Raw genomic sequence first — 25,373 nt, 5'->3', positions numbered from 1 at the left:
TCACTTATTGGCTCCCACTCCTTCAGGTCTGCACCTGTACAGAACAAACCCTTCAGTCCACTTCTGAAGAGCAGGACACTTGCTGGCTCTCCTCCAGCCAGCCAGAGCTTCCAGCAGCTCAGTTATGAACACCTTCCCTAAGACATTGTTGACCGAGGTCTGTTATCAGAATCTCAGTGATTTCTTGGTCCATACCCTCTTGGGTGTGCTTTTGAATCTTGGGGCTCCGTGTGCCCTGGTAGAATTGCAGCCCAGGGCAGGACATGCAGCCTTGGGGTACAGGCTGGGAGGGAAGTTGCCTCTTGGGCCCTCCCCAAATCTATCTTTTAAGCAGCATGTTAAAAAAATTAAATTTACTATGATTATTATGGACAAAGGACCTAAGCAGACATTTTTTTTCTTTTTTTCAAAAGAAAACTTACAAATGGCCAACAGGTATATGAAAAGTGCTGAACATCTTTAATCATTATGTAAATGCAAATTAAAGCCATTATGAGCTATCACTTTACCCCTATTAGAATGGCTGTTATCAAAAAGACAAGATATAGTAAGTGTTGGAGAAGGTGTGGAGAAAAGTGATGCTGTGTACACTGTTGGTGGGAATATAAATTAGTATAGACTTTATGGAAAATGATCTGGAGGTTCCTCAAAAAACTGCAACTAGAACTACCATATGATCAGCAATCCCACTGCTGGGTATGTATCCAAAAGAAATGAAATCTGTAAAATCAGTATGTTGAAGAAATAGCTGCACTCCCATGTTCATTTCAGCATTATTTCTAGTGTACAAGATATGAAATCAGCCTAAGTGTTCATCACCAGATGAATGGATAAAGAAAATGTGGTGTATATACACCATGGAGTCCTACTTAGCATTGAAAAAGAAGGAAATCTTGGCATTTGCAACATCATGGATGAACGTGGAGGACATTATGCTATGTGAAATAAGCTAAGCGCAGACAGGCATATACTGGATAGTCTCACTTATATGTGGAATCTAAAAACGTTGAACTCATAGAAGCAAAACATACAATGGTTGTTGCCAGGGGCTTGTGGAGGCAGAGGAATGGGGAGATATTGGTTAAAAGGTATAAAGTTTCAGTTAGACAAAGTAAGTAAGTTCTGGAGACCTATCATACAGCATAGTGACTATAACTAATAATAATGTATTGTAGACTTGAAAATTGCTAAGAGAGTGGATTTTAAATGTTCCCACTGCAAAAAAAAAGTGTGTGATATGATGGATATATTAGCTTGATTTAATTGTTTCACAGTATATACATATATCAAAACATCACATTGTACACTATAAATATATACCATTTTTGTCAATTGTACCTCAATAAAGCTGCGATGAGGAAACATTTTACTGTATATACTCAACAAAGTATTAAGTACATTGATATTTTAACTCATTCCTGTACAATTCAGAACCATAGAACTAGTTAACTCTGATCATCCCCTTTCTACTTATATGCTGCTGTTGGTATTATAATGGTATTTAATGGTATTTTAATGCTGTTCTTTTAAAACCTCATGTATTAGTTATTATTATCCTTTTATACTGACAATGTTTGTTTAGATTAATTTATATTGACCATTTTTTTCTCACAATTTCTGCTTATAACTCAAATTTTTCTACTAAGATAATTTTTCTTCTGCCTGAAGTATATCCCATAGAAGGTTTTTAAGAGAAAGTCTGTTAGTGGTAAATTCTTTGTTTTTGTTTATGTAAAAATACTTTATTACTTTATAAAATACTTTTTTTATTGCATTTTAGGTTTTGGGGTACATGTGATGAACATGCAAGATTGTTGCATAGGTACACACATGGCAGTGTGGTTTGCTGCCTTCCGTCCCCTCAGCTGTATCTGTCATTTCTCCCCATGCTATCTCTTCCCACCTCCCCACCCCCCACCCCTCCCCCATTTCCCCCCAACGGACCCCAGTGTGTAGTGCTCCCCTCCCTGTGTCCATGTGTTCTCATTGTTCAACACCCGCCTATGAGTGAGAATATATGGTGTTTGATTTTCTGCTCTTGTGTCAGTTTGCTGAGAATGATGGTTTCCAGGTTCATCCATGTCCCTACAAAGGACGTGAACTCATCGTTTTTGATGGCTGCGTAATATTCCATGGTGTATATGTACCACATTTTCCCTATCCAGTCTATCATCGTTGGGCATTTGGGTTGGTTCCAGGTCTTTGCTATTGTAAACAGTGCTGCAATGAACATTCGTGTGCACCTGTCCTTGTAGTAGAATGATTTATAATCCTTTGGATATATACCCAGTAATGGGATTGCTGGGTCAAATGGGATTTCTATTTTTAGGTCCTTGAGGAATCGCCACACTTGTCTTCCACAATGGTTGAATTAATTTACACTCCCACCAACAGTGTATAAGTGTTCCTATTTCTCCACATCCTCTCCAGCATCTGTTGTTTCCCGATTTTTTAATGATCGCCATTCTAACTGGTGTGAGATGGTATCTCAATGTGGTTTTGATTTGCATTTCTCTGATGACCAGTGATGATGAGCATTTTTTCATATGTTTGTTGGCCTCCTGTATGTCTTCTTTTGTAAAGTATCTGTTCATATCCTTCACCCATTTTTGAATGGGCTTGTTTGTTTTTTTCTTGTAGATCTGTTTTAGTTCTTTGTAAATTCTGGATATCAGCCCCTTGTCAGATGGGTAGGCTGCAAAAATTTTTTCCCATTCTGTTGGTTGCCGATTCACTCTACTGACTGTTTCTTTTGCCGTGCAGAAGCTGTGGAGTTTGATTAGGTCCCATTTGTCTATTTTGGCTTTTGTTGCCATTGCTTTTGGCGTTTTGGTCATGAAATCCTTGCCTACACCTATGTCCTGAATGGTTTTGCCTAGATTTTCTTCTAAGGTTTTTATGGTATTAGGTCTGATGTTTAAGTCTTTAATCCATCTGGAGTTAATTTTGGTGTAAGGTGTCAGGAAGGGGTCCTGTTTCTGCTTTCTGCACATGGCTAGCCAGTTTTCCCAACACCATTTATTAAACAGGGAGTCCTTTCCCCATTGCTTGTTTTTGTCAGGTTTGTCGAAGATCAGATGGTTGTGGGTATGTTGTATTTCCTCTGAGGCCTCTGTTCTGTTCCATTGGTCTATATCTCTGTTTTGGTACCAGTACCATGCTGTTTTGATTACTGTAGCCTTGTAGTATAGTTTGAAGTCCGGTAGTGTGATGCCTCCTGCTTTGTTCTTTTTGCTTAGAATTGACTTGGCTATGCGGGCTCTCTTTTGGTTCCATATGAAGTTTAAAGTGTTTTTTTCCAGTTCTGTGAAGAAGGTCATTGGTGCCTTGATGGGAATAGCGTTAAATCTGTAAATTACTTTGGGCAGTATGGCCATTTTCACGATGTTGATTCTTCCTAACCATGAACATGGAATGTTTCTCCATCTGTTTGTATCCTCTCTTATTTCATTGAGCAATGGCTTGTAGTTCTCCTTGAAGTGGTCCTTTACGTTCCTTGTTAGTTGTAGTCCTAGGTACTTTATTCTCTTTGTAGCAATTGTGAATGGCAGTTCGTTCTTGATTTGGCTCTCTTGAAGTCTATTACTGGTGTATAGGAATGCTTGTGATTTTTGCACGTTGATTTTGTATCCTGAGACTTTGCTGAAGTTGTTTATCAGTTTCAGGAGATTTTGGGCTGAGATGATGGGGTCTTCCAGATATACAATCATGTCATCTGCAAATAGAGACAATTTGATTTCCTCCTTTCCAATTTGGATACCCTTTATTTCTTTTTCTTGCCTGATTGCTCTGGCTAGAACTTCCAGTACTATATTGAATAGGAGTGGTGAGAGAGGGCATCCTTGTCTAGTGCCAGATTTCAAAGGGAATGCTTCCAGTTTTTGCCCATTCAGTATGATATTGGCTGTTGGTTTGTCGTAAATAGCTTTTATGGTTTTGAGATACGTTCCGTCAATACCTAGTTTATTGAGGGTTTTTAGCATAAAGAGTTGTTGAATTTTGTCGAAAGCCTTCTCTGCATCAATTGAGATAATCATGTGGTTTTTGTCTTTGGTTCTGTTTATGTGGTGAATTACGTTTACGGACTTGCGTATGTTGAACCAGCCTTGCATCCCCGGGATGAATCCTACTTGATCATGGTGGATGAGCTTTTTGATATGCTGTTGTAATCGGTTTGCCAGTATTTTATTGAAGATTTTTGCATCTATGTTCATCATGGATATTGGCCTGAAATTTTCTTTTCTTGTTGAGTCTCTGCCAGGTTTTGGTATCAGGATGATGTTTGTCTCGTAAAATGATTTGGGAAGGATTCCCTCTTTTTGGATTGTCTGGAATAGTTTCAGAAGGAATGGTATCAGCTCCTCTTTGTATGTCTGGTAGAATTCAGCTGTGAACCCATCTGGACCTGGGTTTTTTTTGGGTGGTAGGCTCTTTATTGCTGCCTCGACTTCAGACCATGTTATTGGTCTATTCAGGGTTTCGGCTTCTTCCAGGTTTAGGCTTGGGAGGATGCAGGTGTCCAGGAATTTATCCATTTCTTCCAGGTTTACTAGTTTATGTGCATAGAGTTGTTTGTAATAATCTCTGATGATGGTTTGGATTTCTGTGGAATCTGTGGTGATATCCCCTTTATCGTTTTTTATTGCATCAATTTGGTTATTCCCTTCTTTTCTTTTTTATTAATCTGGCTAGTGGTCTGTCTATTTTGTTGATCTTTTCAAAAAACCAGCTCCTGGATTAATGATTTTTTGAAGAGTTTTTTGTGTCTCTATTTCCTTCAGTTCTGTTCTGATCTTAGTTGTTTCCTGTCTTCTGCTAGGTTTTGAGTTTTTTTTGATCTTGCTCCTCTAGCTCTTTCAATTTTGATGATAGGGTGTCAATTTTAGATCTCTCCTTTCTTCTCATGTGGGCACTCATTGCTATATATTTTCCTCTAGAGACTGCTTTAAATGTGTCCCAGAGATTCTGGTACGTTGTGTCTTTGTTCTCATTGGTTTCGAAGAACATCTTTATTTCTGCCTTCATTTCATTGTTTATCCAGTCAACATTCAAGAGCAAGTTGTTCAGTTTTCATGAAGCTGTGCGGTTCTGAGTTAGTTTCTGCATTCTCAGTTCTAACTCAATTGCACTGTGGTCTGAGAGACTGTTTGTTATGATTTCTGTTCTTTTGCATTTGCTGAGGAGTGATTTATTGCCAATTATGTGGTCAATTTTAGAGTAGGTGTGATGTGGTGCTGAGAAGAATGTATATTCTGTGGATTTGGGGTGGAGAGTTCTGTAAATGTCTATTAGGTTTGCTTGTTCCAGGTCTGTATTCAGGTCCTGGATATCCTTGTTGATTTTCTGTCTGGTTGATCTGTCTAATATTGACAATGGGGTGTTAAAGTCTCCCACTATTATTGTGTGGGAGTCTAAGTCTCTTTGTAAGTCATTAAGAACTTGCCTTATGTATCTGGGTGCTCCTGTATTGGGTGCGTATATATTTAGGATCATTAGCTCTTCTTGTTGCAGTGATCCTTTTACCATTATGTAATGTCCTTCTTTGTCTCTTTTGATCTTTGTTGCTTTAAAGTCTATTTTATCAGAGATGAGAATTGCAACTCCTGCTTTTTTTTGCTCTGCATTTGCTTGGTAGATCTTCCTCCATCCCTTTATTTTGAGCCTTTGTGTATCCTTGCATGTAAGATGGGTTTCCTGGATACAGCACACTGATGGGTTTTGGCTTTTTATCCAATTTGCCAGTCTGTGTCTTTTGATTGGGGCATTTAGTCCATTGACATTTAGGGATAGTATTGTTATGTGTGAATTTGATGCTGTCATTTTGATGCTACCTGGCTGTTTTGTTGGTTAGTTGATGCAGATTCTTGATTGTGTTGATGCTCTTTTACCATTTGGTGTGTTTTTGGAGTGGCTGGTACTGGTTGTTCCTTTATATGTGTAGAGCCTCTTTCAGGAGTTCTTGTAGAGCAGGTTTGGTGGTGATGAAATCTCTGAGTGCTTGCTTGTTCACAAAGGATTTTATTTTTCCTTCACTTATGAAGCTTAGTTTGGCTGGATAGGAGATTCTGGGTTGAAAGTTCTTTTCTTTAAGGATGTTGAATATTGGCCCCCAATCTCTTCTGGCTTGTAGGGTTTCTGCTGAGAGATCTGCTGTGAGTCTAATGGGCTTCCCTTTGTGGGTAACCCGACCTTTCTCTCTGGCTGCCCTTAGCATTTTCTCTTTCATTTCAACCCTGGTGAATCTGACGATTATGTGCCTTGGGGTTGCTCTTCTTGAGGAATATCTTTGTGGTGTTCTCTGTATTTCCTGGATTTGAATATTGGTCTGCCTTGCTAGGTTGGGGAACCTTTCCTGGATAATATCCTGAAGAATATTTTCCAGCTTGGATTCATTCTCTTCATCACATTCAGGTACACCTATCAGACGTAGATTAGGTCTTTTCACATAGTCCCACATTTCTTGAAGATTTTGTTCATTCCTTTTTGCGCTTTTTTCTCTGTTCTTGCTTTCTCTTTTTATTCCATTGAGTTGATCTTCGACCTCTGATATCCTTTCTTCTGCTTGGTCAATTCGACTGTTGAAGCTTGTGCATGCTTCACGAAGTTCTCGTGTTGCGTTTTTCAGCTCCATCAATTCACTTATACTCCTCTCTATGCTGTCCATTCTCGTTAGCAGTTCGTCCAATCTTTTTTCAAGGTTCCTATTTTCTTTGCGTTCGGTTAAACATGTTCTTTTAGCTCACTGTAGTTTCTTACTACCCACCTTCTTAAGTCTGATTCTGTCATTTCATCACCCTCCTTCTCCATCTGGTCTGGTTCCCTTGCTGGTGAGGAGTTGTGATCCCTTTTAGGAGGAGAGGTGTTCTGGTTTCGGGAGTTTTCATCCTTTTTGCGCTGGTTTCTTCCCATTTTTGTGGGTTTATCCACCTGTTGTCTGTCTCTGTCCCAGGGAGTTGGAGCTTTATGAGTTTCTGTTGCACTACTGCCTTTTTTGATTTTTCTTTCAGGTCTGACCCACCCAGCTAGCAGCATGCCTAGCCACTGCCTGCCCGCAGGGGCTTTGCTGAGCTGCTGTGGGCTCCCCCCAGCTGCCCTGAGCTCTTCCCTGTAGTCCTTTTTATATGGGCGTAGTTAGAACTGTCTCGGCAATGGTGGCCCCGCCTCTGTTATGGGGGACTGTCTCTGTTGTGGCAGGTTGCCTCGGCAACGGCAGCCTGCCTCCGTAGTGGTGGAGAGTCTCAGTAATGGCGGAAGCCCCTCCCCCACCGAGCCAGACCGTCCCGGGTTCAGCTGTGCTTGGTTTGAAGGGCTCAACCCAGAGGGTTTCCAATTACTGTTTTTGTTTTCGTTGTTGTTGGGGGTGGAGGGGTGGGACCAACGGAGCTTGATCACCTGGCTCCCTGACTCAGAGTCTTTTCTTTTAAGTTGAACGACCCCGCGTTCCGGTCGCTTGTTGAAAAGGCGCCGGGATCTCCCGTGCTGTGACTCACGGAGTCGGCTCGAACTGCGGCGCCGGCTCCTGGCGGATTTTTTGCCTAGGAATCTCCTGGCCTGACTCGCTATTTCAGCTGAATGGGCAACTCTGCCGTCTAAGGGCTCTGCTCGCCAGCTAAGAGGGCTCCCAGACCAGTGGCTTTTGTACGGAGAACCACAGCAACAGGGAGTGGTCACAGCAGCCGCGTGGGTGGAATCAGCCCCGCGGGGGCCAAAACAGCCGCACTGGCTGGGACTGCGACGCTGGCGACCCCTCTGCCTGGGTATCTCCTGGTCTGTGGGCAATAAGAGTTCGTCTGAAAATGCGGTGTCCACTCACCCTCTGCACTTTCACTGGGAGCTGAAGTCCTGAGCTGTTCTTAGGCGGCCATCTTCCCAGTATCCCCTATAAAATAGTTTTATATTTTATTATATTATTCTTAAAAGTGAGATTTTTCTGGGGCCACAGTTTTAGCTTGATAGCTAAATTTTGTATTAGAATTTGAAGAAATGATTCTCTTCTGGCTTGGATTATGGATTCTGAGAAGTTTACTGTTCATCAAGTTGCTTCACATGTATTTGTTTCTCCTGTGCTGTTTTAAAGACCTTTCCTGTCTTTGCTGTCCTGTAGTTTTTTTCAATGTGTCTAGTGTTTTAAAATGTATGTATTTCAAGGAGTATGTTGTATTTTCTCTATCTGTGGATTCATGTATTTCATTAGCTGTGAACATTCTCAGCCATTATCTCTTCAAATATTGCCTCGCTTTCGTTCTCTTCAGTCTCTTTTTTCAGGATGCTAACTATATATGCCTGATAATGTTCTCATTCTACCCTTTATGTATCTAAACCTTCTTTCATGTTTTTCTCTATCCTTGTTGTCTTCTGCTTCATTCCAATTAATTATTAAAACTTTCCTTTGAAGATATTAATTAGCTGTGTCTGGTTTACTGTCTTAAATCCACCTACTTATTCAATAATTATTTTTCATTCCTAGGAATTCTTTACTAAATCTATCTGGCCATAATTTTTAAAGTGATGGGGTCTTGCTATGTTGCCTAGGCTCAAGCAGTTCCCCTGCCTTAGCTTCCCAAGTATCTGGGTCTACAGGGGTGTACCACCATGCCAAGCTCTCTTGACTGTTTTTGATGAGTTCTTCCTCTTTGCCCTTTTTATAAAATTTATCTTTTATTTCTTTAAATATTTCATCATAGTTATTTTATATTTTTAGTTGATAATTACAATATTTGTTGTTTTTGGTGACTCATGCATAGTAACTTGTTTCCTTGTCTTAGTAATTTAAAAAATATTTGAGTTCATATTTCTTTGAATTTAATCTGCAGTGTATCAACTATAAAATTTTTTTGATTTTTTTTTTCTGAATGGAAAGTTTTTTCTTGATCACAACTATAAATTCTGGACAAAATATAAAAGACAACTATGTGTAGGCACTGGAGAGTGACCAAAAGCAGACAGAAACCTGGGGTGGTGGAGGTGTATGTACTAGGAAAAAGAGAGTGGGATGAGGTGGGTTTCTGATTTTTATGGCCTTTTGCCTGAGAACACCTGCAAATTGGTGTCAGCAAGGTGGTGAGAACTCAGGTAGAAATGACAGTGTGGTAGTTGTAAAGATCTGAACCTGAACTTGCCTAGCGAGTCACTTTTACCAGCACCAGTGATTATCTGGCTCTTTGAAGGTGATTGAGAGCTGGTAGTAGTTAAGGTCAGCTCAGCCACTACTAAATAATTGACCTCAACAGGTAGAGATGCCTGTTCATATTCTGAGAAAGGTACTTTGCCGATGCTTTGACTTTCTTGAGAACTGTAATGGACAAGCTAGGACACAATGCTCCACAAACTGACTTTTAATAACACTGGGTTCAAAGAGGTTGAGGAGGCAGGGTCAAGAGGATAAAAAAAGGAAGTTATTAGATGGAGAAAGAGAAGCCCAGAAGAAAAAGTTAAGATTATTTTTCTTTGGCTGGATTAGGACTTTAACCTTTCAAAATATATGGGCAAATCCTCGTGAAATCATTGTCAGATGGATATGTTTCTCTTTGAAAGGCTATGTCTAATTCTTTTAGTTGTTTTCCCCATTAGTTTTATTAGTACCCATACTCTGAAGATAATTGCTTCACAAGATGATGGCTTCTTGAAGTGACTTATAAAAAGATTAATATGGCAGAAACAGCATTCTCTTTATAGTCATGTGATAACCATATTTTGAAAAGATAGTAGTTATATTCAATCATTTGATCAGGGTGATAGCATTCATCAGAAAAATTTAAATATATGGATTCATTCAGTACTTTTAGTAGTACTTCAAAGTTAATGTTTATGTTATAATTTGTATGTGGACGTAGGTTAATTATGTCTTTCATGGAAAAATAAGTGGGAACATTTTGAATACCTAAGAGCAAGCAGAATTCTAACTTTGAGTAAAGCCAGTTTTAGAAATATTGGCAGCAACAAACCTATGCATGATTGAAAAACTTATATATGGGATTAAACACACTTTTAATGTTTAAGCCAAAATATGTGTTAGTCAAGGATATTATTGAAATTAGACAGGTCTAAAAAGAGGAGATAATGCTAAATTTATTTGTTTAAATTTGCAAACCATTAAAAACTTGCCATGTATGCACGTATGCAACAGTCCTGCATGATCTGCACATGTACCCCAGAACCTAAAGTACAATTAAAAAAAAAAGAAAGTTAATAGCTTAAAAAAAGGTTTTAGACTTTGTAAAACGAAAGAACTAACAGTGTTTTAAACAAAAAGTTAAAAAAGATTTTATTAGTTAAAAAAATAAATTACACATTTCAAATGGCAAACAAATATGCCCTTAACTCTTCTTGTCATCATAGATAGGCAAAATTTGAATGTAGCCATGAATGAATGTGGTATGTTTCATCTGTTTTGCATTTATAAGTTAGAAAACATTTTGGCAGAAAGTTTTGCAATGAAATTACTTCCTTCTTTGCATGATTTGAATTATTTATGGCCTTGTACAGGAGTATCTATAGGACCTGTCAGATATATGGTAGGAAACTAGACATTTGTAGAACCTTGTATTTGTTGTTAAGTTATTCTGCATTACGAGACAAATTCATTACCATGCAAACATGAATTAACATCTTTGGGATTGATTTATTTGGGCAACTTGCGTGTTAGCTAAGTTAAAAAATGTACCTATTACTAAATGGCAAGATATTACATTTTAAAAATAATGTATTCTAAGACTATAGTCAATGAATGGAAGAAAACCACTTAGTACTAGTATTTAGCTTGTAATGATAAAATAATTTGTAAGCTTCTAAAAAATAGATGCTAAACACTTAAACTTTCAAACTACAGTGTATAAATTATGATACATGTCAGAGAGCACTAGTGAAAGATGATAAGCCAACTCTAGTCACAAAACAGAAGCAAACAAACAAAAAACCACAGAAATACGAGGAACTTGTGGGAACTGCCCCATTTAAGAAGTGCAATACACGAGGTCAAGAGATCGAGACCATCCTGGTCAACATGGTGAAACCCCGTCACTACTAAAAATACAAAACATTAGCTGGGCTTGGTGGCACGTGCCTGTAATCCCAGCTTCTCAGGAGGCTGAGGCAGGAGAATTACCTGAACCCAGGAGGCGGAGGTTGCGGTGAGCCGAGATTGCGCCATTGCACTCCAGCCTGGGTAACAAGAGCGAAACTCTGTCTCAAAAAAAAAAAGAAGTGCAGTACAATGAGATTCAGTAACTAGCATAAACACAGCTGGTCAAGGATGAGAAAGTCAGGGTTTTTCTTCTCTTCTACTGCTGCTTCTAAATGCAGGTGAAGGAGGGAGTTGAATTGTGGAGGGGGGAACCCTGAAGAGCTGAGGCAAGGGTCTGAGGCCTCAGTCTGTTTTCATATAAATATTGAATTAGAAAAGAATTAGAGATATAGTTACATAGTTATTCCTATATATAATCATAAATATCATAGCTATACACATGTAATCATAAAAATGTATGTATATACAATCTTATATTCTTTAATTTTTCTAATAAGTCTCAGGTCATGAAGTATGGAACTGAAGTGGCATTGGGAAAGAGGTGACCTTAAGGCAAGATGCTCTAAACCTCTGTCACGCCCACATAAAGGCTGCTGGAGGGCACCTCGGCTCTGTGGTAGCATCAGTGCTGTGAAAGCACCTGCTGTTCAGCCAGCTAGGGAAGGAGATGTCCAAAATGGCCAAAATGTCTCCTTCCTCGAGGGAGTTAAGAGAAAAGTCTGCTCTTCCAAGCTCTTGTGGTAGGCCTGGCAGCTGTCAGGGAGGCCCACAGACATCTGGGGGCTTAATTGTCTCTGTGTGATCCTGTGCTTCAGCGGTTATGCTCCATGTCTACTTTCATGTTCTGCTTCAGCACCTAGTTCCTCTTTTTCTTCAAGATAAGAATTAGTAATAGTAACATAAATTTTAATATCCTTGATATTCTTGACAAGTATGAAAAAAAGTGCTGACGCATTAGGTTTTCTCCTCCCCTCGGCTTCTTGTAAATCCTGAGCCCCTGTCTCCAAGACATGGAATTTACCTGACCCTATCACTGACTACCATTAACTTACCCTATCTACCCTGCTACCTGCTTTGTGCTCAATAAAAGTCAGTTTCTAGGCACTTGGGGCCACTGCCGGACTCCACACTTTGGTTGGCAGTGGACCCCTGGGCCCAAACTCTCTTTTCTCTATCTCTGTGTCTTGTGTTTTTATTTTCACAGTTTCTTGTCTCCACACCTGTAGAGAGGGACTCACAGGACCCTATAGGGCTGGACCCTATATTGAATGACGTGCCAGGGTTGTGGGGGCCTGTGGTAGATTGTGGGGTGGAGGGACAGTTCAGGTGAGAAGCCAGAAGATTGCAGTTGAGGGAGAAATTCATATAGTCAAGCAGAGTGAAAATCCCAGCATTGAGGGATAAAGTTATCTGTGATAAAGTTCTGAAAGTTCTTCTAAAGACAATTTCATGATGCTTATGAACCCAGCCACCATCTTAATCCCCTCTCTATTAAAAGCTTTTAGTAATGTCCAGTGTGGATGCCTCATCTTCTCTCTTTTCCCAAATTCATTTTATTTAAATGCACTTCAGAGCCATTTTGTTAATGAACTATATCACTTAGTGGTAAATAGATCAGATATACATGGTAAACAAACATCATGAAAATAATATGCTTATTTTTTAATGTATTCCAGATGGAAATACCACTTCTGGCTTCGTAAGGGAAAAGACTACAACTAACATTTTATCAGTTATGTGGCATTTTCTTTGTAGTTGTTGGACTAATGAGGGGCTGGAGACAAAGGAATTATTTGTTTTCTTTTAGAAATCTACTTAAACACGCCTGTAATCCCAGCACTTTGGGAGGCTGAGGCGGGTGGATCACGAGGTCAAGAGATCGAGACCATCCTCGTCAACATGGTGAAACCCCGTCTCTACTAAAAATACAAAAAATTAGCTGGGCATGGTGGTGCGTGCCTGTAATACCAGCTACTCAGGAGGCTGAGGCAGGAGAATTGCCTGAACCCAGGGGGCGGAGGTTGCGATGAGCCGAGATCGTGCCATTGCACTCCAGCCTGGGTAACAAGAGCGAAACTCTGTCTTAAAAAAAAAAAAAAAAAAAAAATAAGAAAGAAATCTACTTAAAAATCTGATAGCCATATATTTTATACATTAATTTATTTTTACCCCTTGTGTATTCCTAAAATATATGCTGTTTAGTATTGCCTATATATGCATCTATATAATGGAATTATATAACATTATTTTTGGACTTGCTTTTTTTAAAGCTCAACTTTATGTTTTTGAGATTTTTAGTGTCATTGCATGCAGCACAGATTTTTCTTTTTTTGTAGTTATCTATTGTATGAAATTCATTTATTTGTAACTCCTTTATCCATGTTACTATTGATGAAAATTTGTTTTTTTCAGTTGTTGCTATCATAAACAGTGTTGCTTTGAACACTCTTGTTTGTATATGTCTTCAGATATAAGTCTGTAAGATTTCTGTAGAGCATATATATGTCTATAAATATAAATGGTGAATGGAAAGGTATGCCCATGTTCAACTTTTAAATGTCACATTTTTTTTCCAAATTGCTTGCTCTAATTTCTACTCCCTGTGGCAGTGAGTGAAAATTTGCATTGATTCAAAACCTTAATAACATTTAATATTTTTCCTGCCTTATTTTTTGCCAATTTGTTGGATGTGTAGTAAGATTTTAATTTGGCTTGAATTTTTTTCTGATTACAAATGAAATTAAACATTTTATCAGATTTTAAAAGATATTAGTGTTTCTTCAGGCTTATTCATGAGTTATTTTGCCTTTTTCTGTTTGCTTGTCTTTTTCTTATTGATTCTTAGACATGCCTTATACATTTCTGATAGTAAGCCTTTGTAGCAAATATCTTTTCCTAGTTTGTAACTTGTGTGTTAAGGGGATGCTATTAGTATTTATGGCTTCCTTGTTTGATTGAGGAAAAAGGCCTCTGTTGGCTACCCAGGCTGTTCTCTTGTGAAACATACCATGACTTCTGGGCAGATGCAGTTGTGCCACTGTATGTGGCTTCAACAGTGGAACATAGACCACATTTCAGAACTGATTTTGTATGCTGCCATCCTTATTTATTTTATTATTTTTTTGAGACAAAGTCTCACTCTGTCACCCAGGCTGGAGTGCAGTGGCATGATCTTGGCTTACTGCAATCTCTGCCACCTGGGTGCAAGCAGTTCTCCTGTCTCAACCTCCCAAGAGCTGGGATTACAGGTGTGTGCCACCGTGCCCTGCTAATTTTTGTATTTTTTGTAGAGACACGGTTTCACCATGTTGACCAGGCTAGTCTTGAGCTCCTGACCTCAGGTGATTTGCCCACCTCGGCCTCCCAGAGTGTTGGGATTACAGGCCTGAGCCACCGTTGCTGGATGCTACCACCTTTTTTTATAATATGCTTGTACAAAAATGCACAAGCATAGCAGTGGCCTTGTGACTCTTCTGTCTCTTTATGTTGTCCTTGGGTGGATGGAAGTCCTTACTTTTAATGTCGATAAACTTATTGGTCTTTTACATTTTGTCCTTATTTTTTAGTCTGGCTTAAATAATTTTTTTCTACTCTCTTGTTCATGAGTATCGTCACCCATATATTCTAAAAGTTTTATTGTTTTGCTTATCACATTTGAGACTTTAATTCATGTGATGATTTTTTATGTGAAGGAGGGATTTTGTCGTTTTTTTCCCCCAAAAGACAACTAATTATCCTAACGTCATTTAATAATTCATCCTTTCCTTACCTTAATATGTTTTGGTGTTGAGTTTCTAGGTATAGCAGAAATCAGGAAGGCATTATGGAAATTAATGGTGTTTGTGAAATACTTTGGTGTACAATACTGCTTTCTAATTTTAGATACTATAAAAATGGAATTACAGAATAATGAGATGTTAAAGCTGGAATAGACATCGATGAAAGTCAATTAGCATTTCCGTAAAAAAAAATTGGAGTATCTGCTACATCTCTATTATTGTACCATGCATGTATACTTGCAGAGCAGAGTATGTAGCATATGTAAGAGAATACAAGTTCAGCCTAGTGGAACAGAAGAAGGGAGCCAAGTCTTTGGTCTTGTAGATCTGAATTCTAATTTTGGCTTTGCTCTTGAGCTGTCATCTCCATCATATCATTTGAGCTCTGTAATCTGCCAGAGAAAAATGTCTTGCAAAATAGTTTGGAAATTAGTGATCATATTTATAAATACAGAGAGCAGTACTCCACATGCAATCAGTGATTGACAGATCATAGTTACTATTTGATTGGAAAGATAAAACTAATGTATATGACATACTTATGAATCATCTTGCAAACTAGAGGTTAATTTAAAATTACAATTGGAATCCTTAGAAGAATCTCCCACTGGGGAAATATAGCTTTAATGAAAAAATAAAACTTGAAGACATGATCAAAGGATGGATTTCAGTTAATTTCTGTAGACTGACGCCAGGTAGGAAGGATGGAGTTCAGTTATGTTTCTGCACATGGACAGCAGTAGAGTGTCTTAAACAACAAAAACCTAGAAAATGCATAAGAAAACAATGCATTTTTTGACTGTTGACATTTGTGAAAATAAATAATAATATACTTTATTTTTAACAAAGATAAAATAGACCAAAGGTCCATCTTTATATTTATCCCTATTTGGTTGTAAATTCTGGTCCTTAGGTTATAAAAGTTAACTGCCCTACTGGTGGGTGGGAGAACCTGGCTTATCAGTGGTACACATGAAAAGGACCTGGAATTATTGTTTACTGTAAACCCAATAAAAGTCAGAGGGGAACTTTGACTGCCATAGGAGCTACTAAAATTGCAGGATGCATTTCTGCAAGCTTAGTATTTATTTATTCTGTAAGTTTAGTATTTATTTTTTAGAGCAGGTTTTCTTGGCCTTTTTCAGAATATGACATTTTTGATAATTTTCTAGGACATTATGTACATGGGGAATACTTCCAAATCTGTCTTCCATCTCCTATTAGTCAACTGTTTATTGCTTCTAGTTATTTTAACGTTTATGTTAACTATCAAAAATAGCATTACTGATTTTAAATGTCACTTCAATCATTCATCAATTAATAATTATTTAGCATCATCTCTATTTTGAGCATAATGCTTAAAGATGGCCCTATAATGGTGAGCAAGACAGAAATGGGCTCTCTTTGAGCTTATAATCATGTTGCATATATTTGTATGAAATTATAAAATTGTAATGGGCCGTGATACAGTCTATTGGTAAAGGATAGCCTAGAGTATTGTGGGAATGCAGAGCAGATACCACTAATACATTTAAGGAAGGTTAGAGGGCTTTTTAAAACACACAATCCTTGTCCTCAGAAAGTTTTATTCTATAGGTCTGGACAAAGGAAAGCTTTATTTATTTATTTATTTATTTACTTTATTTTAAACTCCCCAAATGATTCAGCCAAATTTGAGAAACACTGATCATGAGTGGTTAAAATGGGCAAAATCATGATATGGTCTAAGTGAATTAACTAGGGATAGAATAGATGCATGTTTTTCAGACAATTTCTTCTCATAGACCAAAGGTCAGTCTTTATATTTATCCTTATTTGGTTGTTAATTCTGGTCCTTAGGTTATGAAAGTTAACTGCCCTACTGGTGGGTGGGAGAACCCACCAGTTTATCAGTGGTACACATGAAAAGGACTTGGAATTATTGTTTGCTATAAACCCAATAAAAGTCAGAGGGGAAACTTGACTGCCACAGGAGCTACTAAAATTGTAGGATGCATTTCTGTAAGTTTAGTATCAGAAAGAAGGAGGTAATAGTCCTCTGTACACTGCCCTCATTGGGACTCATCTAGACTCGTGGATAGTCTCTAGGATCACAGGTGAGGGGATGCTGGCACTTGGGTGCATGAAGGATGCTAAACTCCTGGTAAATATCTACATGAAGAAGCACTGGAGAGAAATCAGCTTGTTCATCTCAGAAAAAGAAAACTTAATCTGTATAGTCCCGGAAGAAGGAACTGGGAACAAAGAGGAAGAGTTAATTAGAAAGCCAATATCATTTATTCATTGACTCATTTATTTATTTAAGAAATATTTATTTAGCATCTATTGCACCTCATTCTAGTAGATGCCAAGGATATAATGATAAACAAGATGGATTTCTGACTTCATGAGCTTAAAATTTATTCTGACAGTCAAGACAATTAGGCAAGTAGATATAAGAAAATGTGATAAGTACTGGGAAAGGGAAGATATTATTTCACCTCCATATAAACACATTTCTAATATGCTGTCAGAATGATGGTAAATGGTAAATACATTGGCCTTGGAACTATTCAACAAGAGGCGGTTGGAGATATTGTAGAAGTTGTTCCAGGATTTTGGCGTTAAAAGTCAAACAGTATTCCAACTACCATTAAAATCCTGTTTGACTTTTAATGCCAATGATCATATATGTCTTATAACAGATTCATACTCCTTGCATCTTCCTCCTCCTCCTATCCTTTTTTTTCCTTCCATTCTCTTCAAATTCAGTCCCAAGTCTTTAAGTCTTCAGGATTAAATTTGTGATTTTCACAGACATTTTTGTATAAGGACTGCCTTTGTGATTTTCACAGACATATTTGTATAAGGAATAGGACATTTTTAGAACTAAGGGTCATAGGCGTCTGTATTTTTGTGGGAACGTACACGTACAAGAAATGAATAGAATGTCAGTGTCATTTTTAATTTTTACATGATGTAATTTGTATGTGCTCTAAATAAGACTATGATTTTTTTTTAATCATTGTATTCGAGTTCTTAACATGTCTTGATCAATTAGAAAAGCTGACCTTTCCCTCACAGCACTTTTAGTTACATCTTATGTTGTAATATTCTCACAACTATTGGAGGCTTTCAGATTCAGTGTTACAGTTGGACATTGTAGAAGTCTGGGTTTACTTTCTCTTGAGCCAATGTGACTTCCTGTTTCTAATAAATCAGTTTTTAGAGACTCTAAAAAGGAATTTCTTGCATGCCTGGCAGCTCTTGTAAAACCACATTTTAGTAAACCAGTGTGAATGAAGGATATATTAAAACAAATCGAAGTAGAAACTGTACTCCTTGACCAAATCAGCATTTTGTTTTGCAGAAATTGAATCCCACAGAAAAATCTGTTGATTTAGGAAGTGTCTGCTTCCAGTAACTAGATAAATGAAGAACCAAAAGTTTTATTTTGATTAGGATAACCATCCTAGTTCAACTCCTGTGCTGGAGTTGATGCATGCTAGTGAATCTGGTTAATGCTTTTCCTTTTTTTTTTTTTTTTTTTTTAATTGCAAGATTGCAGTTTGGGAGTCTCCCTTTAAATGAATTCAAATAAATACGTGTGAGTAATTCACATACATTCTCACAATATTCTGGAAAAATTCCTGGGTATTCCCACCATGTAACCAGTGGAGAAGTAAGTTAGTGAGTCTGGTATTCAAAGAGATCTTTCTCTTTGAACAAGAGATTCATGTCTCCTGGCTCTCAGTTCAGAGATTCAGCTTCTCTATCTTGAAATTGCCCTACAAATTGGCTCCTCATAAATATTTTAAGAAAGATTAAACATATTGTTGTAACTACAAAGACACTATATTCATTTGACTTAGATTTATTGAGCACTTGTGTGTCAGGCACTCTTCTAGAAGCAGAGAATATGTGAAGACACAGAAGATTCTTGATTTTATTTGTCCATTAAATGGAAACTGCCAGAATTTGGACCAGGTACTTTAAAAATATCAAGTCATGGCTGGGTGCAATGGCTCACACCTGTAATCCCAGCACTTTGGGAGGCCAAGGTGGGTGGATCACCTGAGGTCAGGAGTTTAAGACCAGCCTGGCCAACATGGTGAAACCCTGTCTCTGTTAAAAACACAAAAAATAGCTGGGCATGGTGGTGAGCACCTGTAATTTCATCTATTTGGGAGGCTGAGGCAGGATAATCACACTTGAATCCAAGAGGCAGAGGTTGTAGTGAGCCAAGATTGTGCCACTGTACTCCAACCTGGGCGACAAGAGCAAAACTATTGTCTCAAAAAAACAACAAAAAAAATCAAGTCATTTAATCTTCCTAACAATGCAGTGAGGTAGGTAGGTATTTTTATCTTTATTGTTTTGTTTAGGTATAAAGAAAGAGACATGAAGTCACCTAGCTAGGAAGTGGCCAAGCCAGAGATTGAATGCAGGATAGGTAGTATAACTTCCTACTTTATGGACACTCCAGAAGCCTGATCTCATGAGCTTACACATTCCCTTTAAAACATACATACACACAGGAAAAAGAAAAAAGACAGGAAAATAAAAACTATGGGTAATCTGACCACTGTTAATATTTTGCTGTCTGTGTTCCATTCCTAAATGCATGTGTAGAAGTGTGTGTGTGTCTGTGTATGTGTTTAAGCATATATGTATCTTATTGATGGATTACCACTACATTCACTGGCATACTATAAACATTTTGCAGGCCAGTGCATTTTGTTTAATGTAGCTTTAAACAGCTCTACTGTGTTTCATGTCATGAGATATCTAACTAGTTTCCTACCACTTAATAATGTTTCCTATGTTTCAGTTTCATAAACCTGGCTTTATATCTTTACAACCAAATCTTTTTACAGACCTGTGATTGTTAAAAAGTTACTTAATAAAGAATGGTATTAAAACTTTTGGTAAATATTTATGCAATATCCACATACAGTCTATGATTTATGAATATGAGAAGGATGTTAACAATGTAAACATGCTTTTCCTTCTAGGTTAGTGGATGACAGATGTGTGGTGCACCCAGAGGCCGGGGACCTTGCCAACCCTCCCAAGAAGTTCAGAGGTAAGAAATACATATTTTTTTTTAATGTCTGAGCTAAGAGGGCAGATTATTTTTGTGTCTCAAAGTAAGTAATGTCAAAACTTTATTCAATGTGAAACTTTCAGATATAAATATGTTCACTGAAAATTTAACAATCTTTCCATTGTTTTTCTTTTACATATTAAGGGATTTATATGAAAGAATAGTGTTAATTTTTGTTTTGCTGGACAATGATCTATCTGTTAGAAGGAAATTTCAGTAATTAACTGTGAAAGGCTACTTTTCGAGCCAGTAAATGCAGCTGAACAATATTTATATGCTTATCTGACAGCTGTATTATAAATGTTATAGTGTTTCATTGTTATCTTTTAAATTTATCTTTGTAAACTCTTCAGGAGTGTGGCAATGATGTGTTAGCTTACTTTTTAAAGTAGCAGTTTTGATGGTGTGTAATAACTGACAATTTGTCTTACAACTCCTAGTATAATTTTAGAAATAGCTCGATAATTTCCTCAAATGAGAAATTGAACCTAGTAAGAGATTGATGATAACTCAACTCCTACAAAAGAATGGTTAATGGAATCTTTAGAGAATCACAGAAAGCTAAAACTCATCATTAAAAGCTTGTCCAAATCAATTTCATAATTTGTACATACTTATAATACAAAAAATACTTTTAAAATGGCATTTATTTTGAACAGTATATAAGCATTCATTCTCATAATGGTGAAAAACAGCCTTTATAAAGGATTAAAAACTGGAGAGAGATGGAGGGATTCTTCAGAGCCACAAGCCCAAATCAAGATTGCCGCTGACTGAATGGAAAAGGGAAAAACAGTTAGCATTGGATTAATGTTGACTGTTTTTATGCTCTGTGATAGGCATTTTATATACAATATCTCTCATGGGAATATTTTATTTATTTCATTTTCCGTAGACTCAGATCCTTGCAGAGAAACCAACATGCACACACAAAAAAATGTAAAACGTTGAGTTATATTGGCCACTTTTATAAGAGAGCTAGACTTCTCCCCAAGTAGCGAAATTTGCATAAGACAGACTGTGGAAGACAAACTACCCACTGGAAACACCTGCAAAACTACTCAGTAGGGATACTTCCCTAACCCTGGGCAAGTGAGGTCTTCTTGCAGTAAACAGTTTCCACTGAGGATGGACTTAGAATGAAGCTACTGTGAAGGTGACATGTAGGCTACTAATATTCAGGAACAATCTGCCAGAGACAATGCAGGAAGTGTGTGTGAAATGATTCAAAGATAAGAGGGTAGAGAAACCCTAATGGAAGGACAGATAGTATGAATAAAGGTAGATTCTGAAAAGTATGAAATAGTACATTGTGTAAAGATGAAGAGAGAATTAGTGCTCTGGAGGAGAGATCTGAGGAAACCACCCAGAATGCAGCACAGAGAGATACAAAGAAGGAAAATTTGGACGAGTCATGAAAAGCTTGGAGGATGGGCTGAGAAGTTCCCGCAGTGTCTCGCTGAATTCTAGAAGGAAAGGCTAGGGAGACTGGAATAGAGGCACTATGTGAAGGAATGTGGGTGAGAATTTACTAAACTGAAGGAAAACACTCTTTACCAGGTGGAAGAGGCACATTGAGTTCGGAGTAGTGATGGTAAATACAACCACATCCACCACTAGACACTCTTTGGTGAACTGTACGGCACTGAAGAGAAAAGTTCTAAAAGCAAACAGGGACAACAAATCTGTATTTGTAGCAGGAAAATGCATGATGTTCAGGGTTTTTTTAAATTTATTTTTATTTTTATTTATTTATTTTTATTGCATTTTAGGTTTTGGGGTACATGTGATGAACATGCAAGATTGTTGCATAGGTACACACATGGCAGTGTGGTTTGCTGCCTTCCGTCCCCTCACCTGTATCTGTCATTTCTCCCCATGCTATCTCTTCCCACCTCCCCACCCCCCGCCCCTCCCCCATTTCCCCCCAACGGACCCCAGTGTGTAGTGCTCCCCTCCCTGTGTCCATGTGTTCTCATTGTTCAACACCCGCCTATGAGTGAGAATATACGGTGTTTGATTTTCTGCTCTTGTGTCAGTTTGCTGAGAATGATGGTTTCCAGGTTCATCCATGTCCCTACAAAGGACGTGAACTCATCGTTTTTGACTGTACTACTTACTGGCTGTGTTATCTTAAGTAGGTCACCTACCTGCTTTGAGCCTCAGCGGAGGTCTGTCATTGGCTAGTGGGAGTAGATGTGGCTAATAACAAGAATGATGACTACCACGAAAAGTTTTGTGAGCCCTGACGTATTTCCGGAGAATAAATGTAAAAGTGTTTTAAGTCATTATACAAATGGTAGTTAACCTTATGATAGAAAGGCATAATGCATTTCTATTAAACATATTTGACTCAACGCTTACATTATTGCTTCTTCAAGAGCAGGATTTTATTTTCTTCTTTTTGTGTTGTCCAGGCATAGTGATTTGCCCATAGTCTGTATCCCCCAAAATAGCCATTAGGTGCTTTTGGATGAGACACTCAAACTTTTTCTGGGATCATGTGATAAAACTTGGTTCCCAGGAGGGCTCACACTTCACAGGCATGAGCCTGGGCAGCCTTGCTCCTCTGTAGGTCCCCAAGGAAGAATGAATCTTTCAAAGATTAACATTTACACTTCATGACTGCCTTTCCTCTTTTCCTCTTTCAATCCACAGTGAGGTGGATTGTTTTAAATTTGCAAAGATTATTTTAGAGTATCTAAGGGAACCTGGGGTAACAGCTCTGTACCCACAAGGTAATTATATGCAGATACTTTGTCTCATGTTACTCACTGGGCACTGGTTCAGAGCATGAATCACTTTTTCAGACACTCCATCCTTCTGGTGAAAGGCTGGCTTTTTCTGTCTTTGAGGTCATTATCCTTGCTAGTTTACTCTCATTTTCTACCTCCCGTTTTAGACTAAACCATTTATCTTACTACACTCATCATTGGAAAAAGAGGGTTTTTTCCTATTGGGAACTCAGGGTTCTCTGTTATCTTAAAGCCCCAGCCTTTCTTTCATGATGCATTGAACTTTATCCCACCAGAGTCCCAGAGAATTCCCTGAGCTGGGTTTGCCTCTGCCCTGGCTTCTTAACTGTCAGGAGCAGACAGTGCATGACCAGATGTCTCATCCTTTTGCATAGCTTGTCTTTATAGCTCTCGCCTTAGGCCATTCTCTGCATGAATATATTTCCCCCATTCCTTTTGGCTTTAAAAGCCATTGCTGTTTCATAGATTTGCCTCCCAAAATCACCATCCCAGCATTTCCAGACTCCCCTGCCAAGTTTCCAGAGCACCCTCCCTTATTGTTACTTTTTAGATAAGGTGAAGAAACAATAGCATATCAACAGTTCAGCTGCACCTCGGTTCCTCTTGCCTCAGCCAGAAAAATGATATTCTGAAATTAATTTGAAAAGATTTTTGTTTTTTACACTCATGCTATGATTTGTTCAAGTGAATCATAACATTTTACAGCTGTTAGGCAATTAAAAGTAAATCTGGTACAACTCCTCCAATTTTTTTGACTGTGGCAACAAAGTTCCACAGTGAAATGTTCTTTTGTCTGTGTCACATTACCTCACTTGCGAACAGAGGAAACTAAGTTTTAGCAAACAATTTCCAGGGGGTTATTTAAAACCTGATAAACAACCATTTTTCAATAGATTCCATACAATAGATTGATATTAATAGAAGCATAGTAACTTTTTCTTATATGAATAAAATTTCTTTAATGATCAAATAATCTCTGTTTTTAAAAGATAGACTGTAACATTTGAATAAATTTAGCTCTGCAGAAGAGTTGTGAAGGCATACAGAGAATTCTTTTCCACTCTCTTTCCCATGTTATTTGCATCTCACTGGGGACATTAGTCTAAACTAAGAAGTTATCATTTGTACATTACTAGTGACTACATTCCAGACTTCATTCGTATTTCACCAGCTTTCCTCTAAAGTCCTTTTCCTGTTCCTGATCCCATCCGTGATCCTTTGTTATATTTAGTCATTGTGTCTCCTTAGTCTGCTCTATTCTGTGACCTGGTCTTGGTCTTCCCTGGTTTTTCATGATCTTCATATTTTTGAAGAGTACTAGCTAGGTATTTTATAGAGTGTACCTTGTGTATCTGTCTGATGCTTTTGTCATGGTTGGACTGGAGTTAAAGTTTTGAGAATATCCCAGAGGTTATGTGCCATTCTCTCTGCTTCATACCAGAGGGCACATAATACCAACAGACTTCATCACATATCTTATTTTTTGATGTACAAATTTAATCTTCTTCCCTTTTATAAGGCAGTTATTTAAATTGATTTTATATTCTTTTACTTTTTCCCTATTCCTTTCCACACTTCTCCCCCTTCTCTAGAAAACTCTTCTTAGTATTATTTTTCTAAAAGTTTGAATATTGATACATGTTCCATTTCTATTAGAAGAAGTCAACTTAAATCAACTTAAGGAGAGTTGATTTTATTTTAAGAAAACTCTTCTTAGTATTATTTTTCTAAAAGTTTGAATATTGATACATGTTCCATTTCTATTAGAAGAAGTCAACTTAAATCAAATTAAGGAGAGTTGATTTTATCATCCTTCCTTACCATCAGGGTGATAAAACATGACAGTAATGGAGAACCCAGGGACCACTTCCTGGAGGATGGAAGGAAGAGAAGACAGTCCGTTCTTGTGGTTGATTAGGTGTTTTTCAGCATTGGGCTATTTGGTCTTGAAAGTTCTAGTTCTGAGATTCTCTGATCATTTGTCACTTGACTATTTCATAATGCACCAAGCCTACCATGGGGCCACTTCTGGCAATCAACACTCAGTCATTTTGAAGTAATAAGTCATTTGGCCTTTCCCACAATAGTAGCCCTTACTTTACCAGTCAGGGGGCCAAAGTGGGGTTTTGCCCCCTGCTAAGTATATCTGTGCCAATTATGCATTCTGGCACTGGGGACATGACCACAGGATGAGTCCTGGGGAACCACTGGACCCACTGTAAGTTGAATCTGAGCTAACATTTACTCCATTAATTACCTGACCTCCATAAGCCCTTTCTTTAACTGGAGGACCACATGACACTTTGAGTCTGTTGGTATCAATGTTAGCTTAGAGCCAGTGTCCAGTAGTCCCCCAAATATCTGATCATTTCCCTTTCCCCAGTCCACAATTACCCTGGTAAAATGCTGAATATCTTCTTGGGGAAGGATGGGAGAAATATTAACAGTATAAATTGTCAGTAGTATAGTGGGATCCTTCATCAAGGGGACTTGGCCTCCCCTTCATTCAGGTAAACTGGCTCAAGTCTGGCAATTGATTGAGGGGTAGTCATTCTCTGTTTTATAAAATAAATTAGTCTTTTGCCCATTCGACCTGGAAGTTTTCTCCTTCTATAAATTAAGTAGGAATGCAATAGGCTTTTTATCAATTTCACTTTTAGGAACACCATGATTATTTGAGTCAGACTATTCTGATTGCTACTTTGCCTCTGCTGTCCATTACAGTAGCT

The 25,373-nt window shown here is 38.0% G+C and overlaps 1 protein-coding gene across 2 annotated transcripts in view; it reads left to right on the top strand.

Moving 5' to 3' along the window:
- Positions 1-25,373, top strand: part of ITPR2 (inositol 1,4,5-trisphosphate receptor type 2) — a 497,691-nt gene that overhangs the window by 31,780 nt on the left and 440,538 nt on the right. For both annotated transcript variants that reach the window (XM_003926591.4, XM_074402943.1), the window contains exon 2: positions 19,797-19,867. In XM_003926591.4, coding sequence (XP_003926640.3) covers positions 19,797-19,867 — 71 coding nt within the window. The remainder of the gene's footprint in view (positions 1-19,796; positions 19,868-25,373) is intronic.

Source organism: Saimiri boliviensis, chromosome 7 (genome assembly GCF_048565385.1).
Source record: "Saimiri boliviensis isolate mSaiBol1 chromosome 7, mSaiBol1.pri, whole genome shotgun sequence".
NCBI classification, from domain to species: domain Eukaryota; kingdom Metazoa; phylum Chordata; class Mammalia; order Primates; family Cebidae; genus Saimiri; species Saimiri boliviensis.
This window is presented reverse-complemented; position numbering and strand designations above follow the sequence as displayed.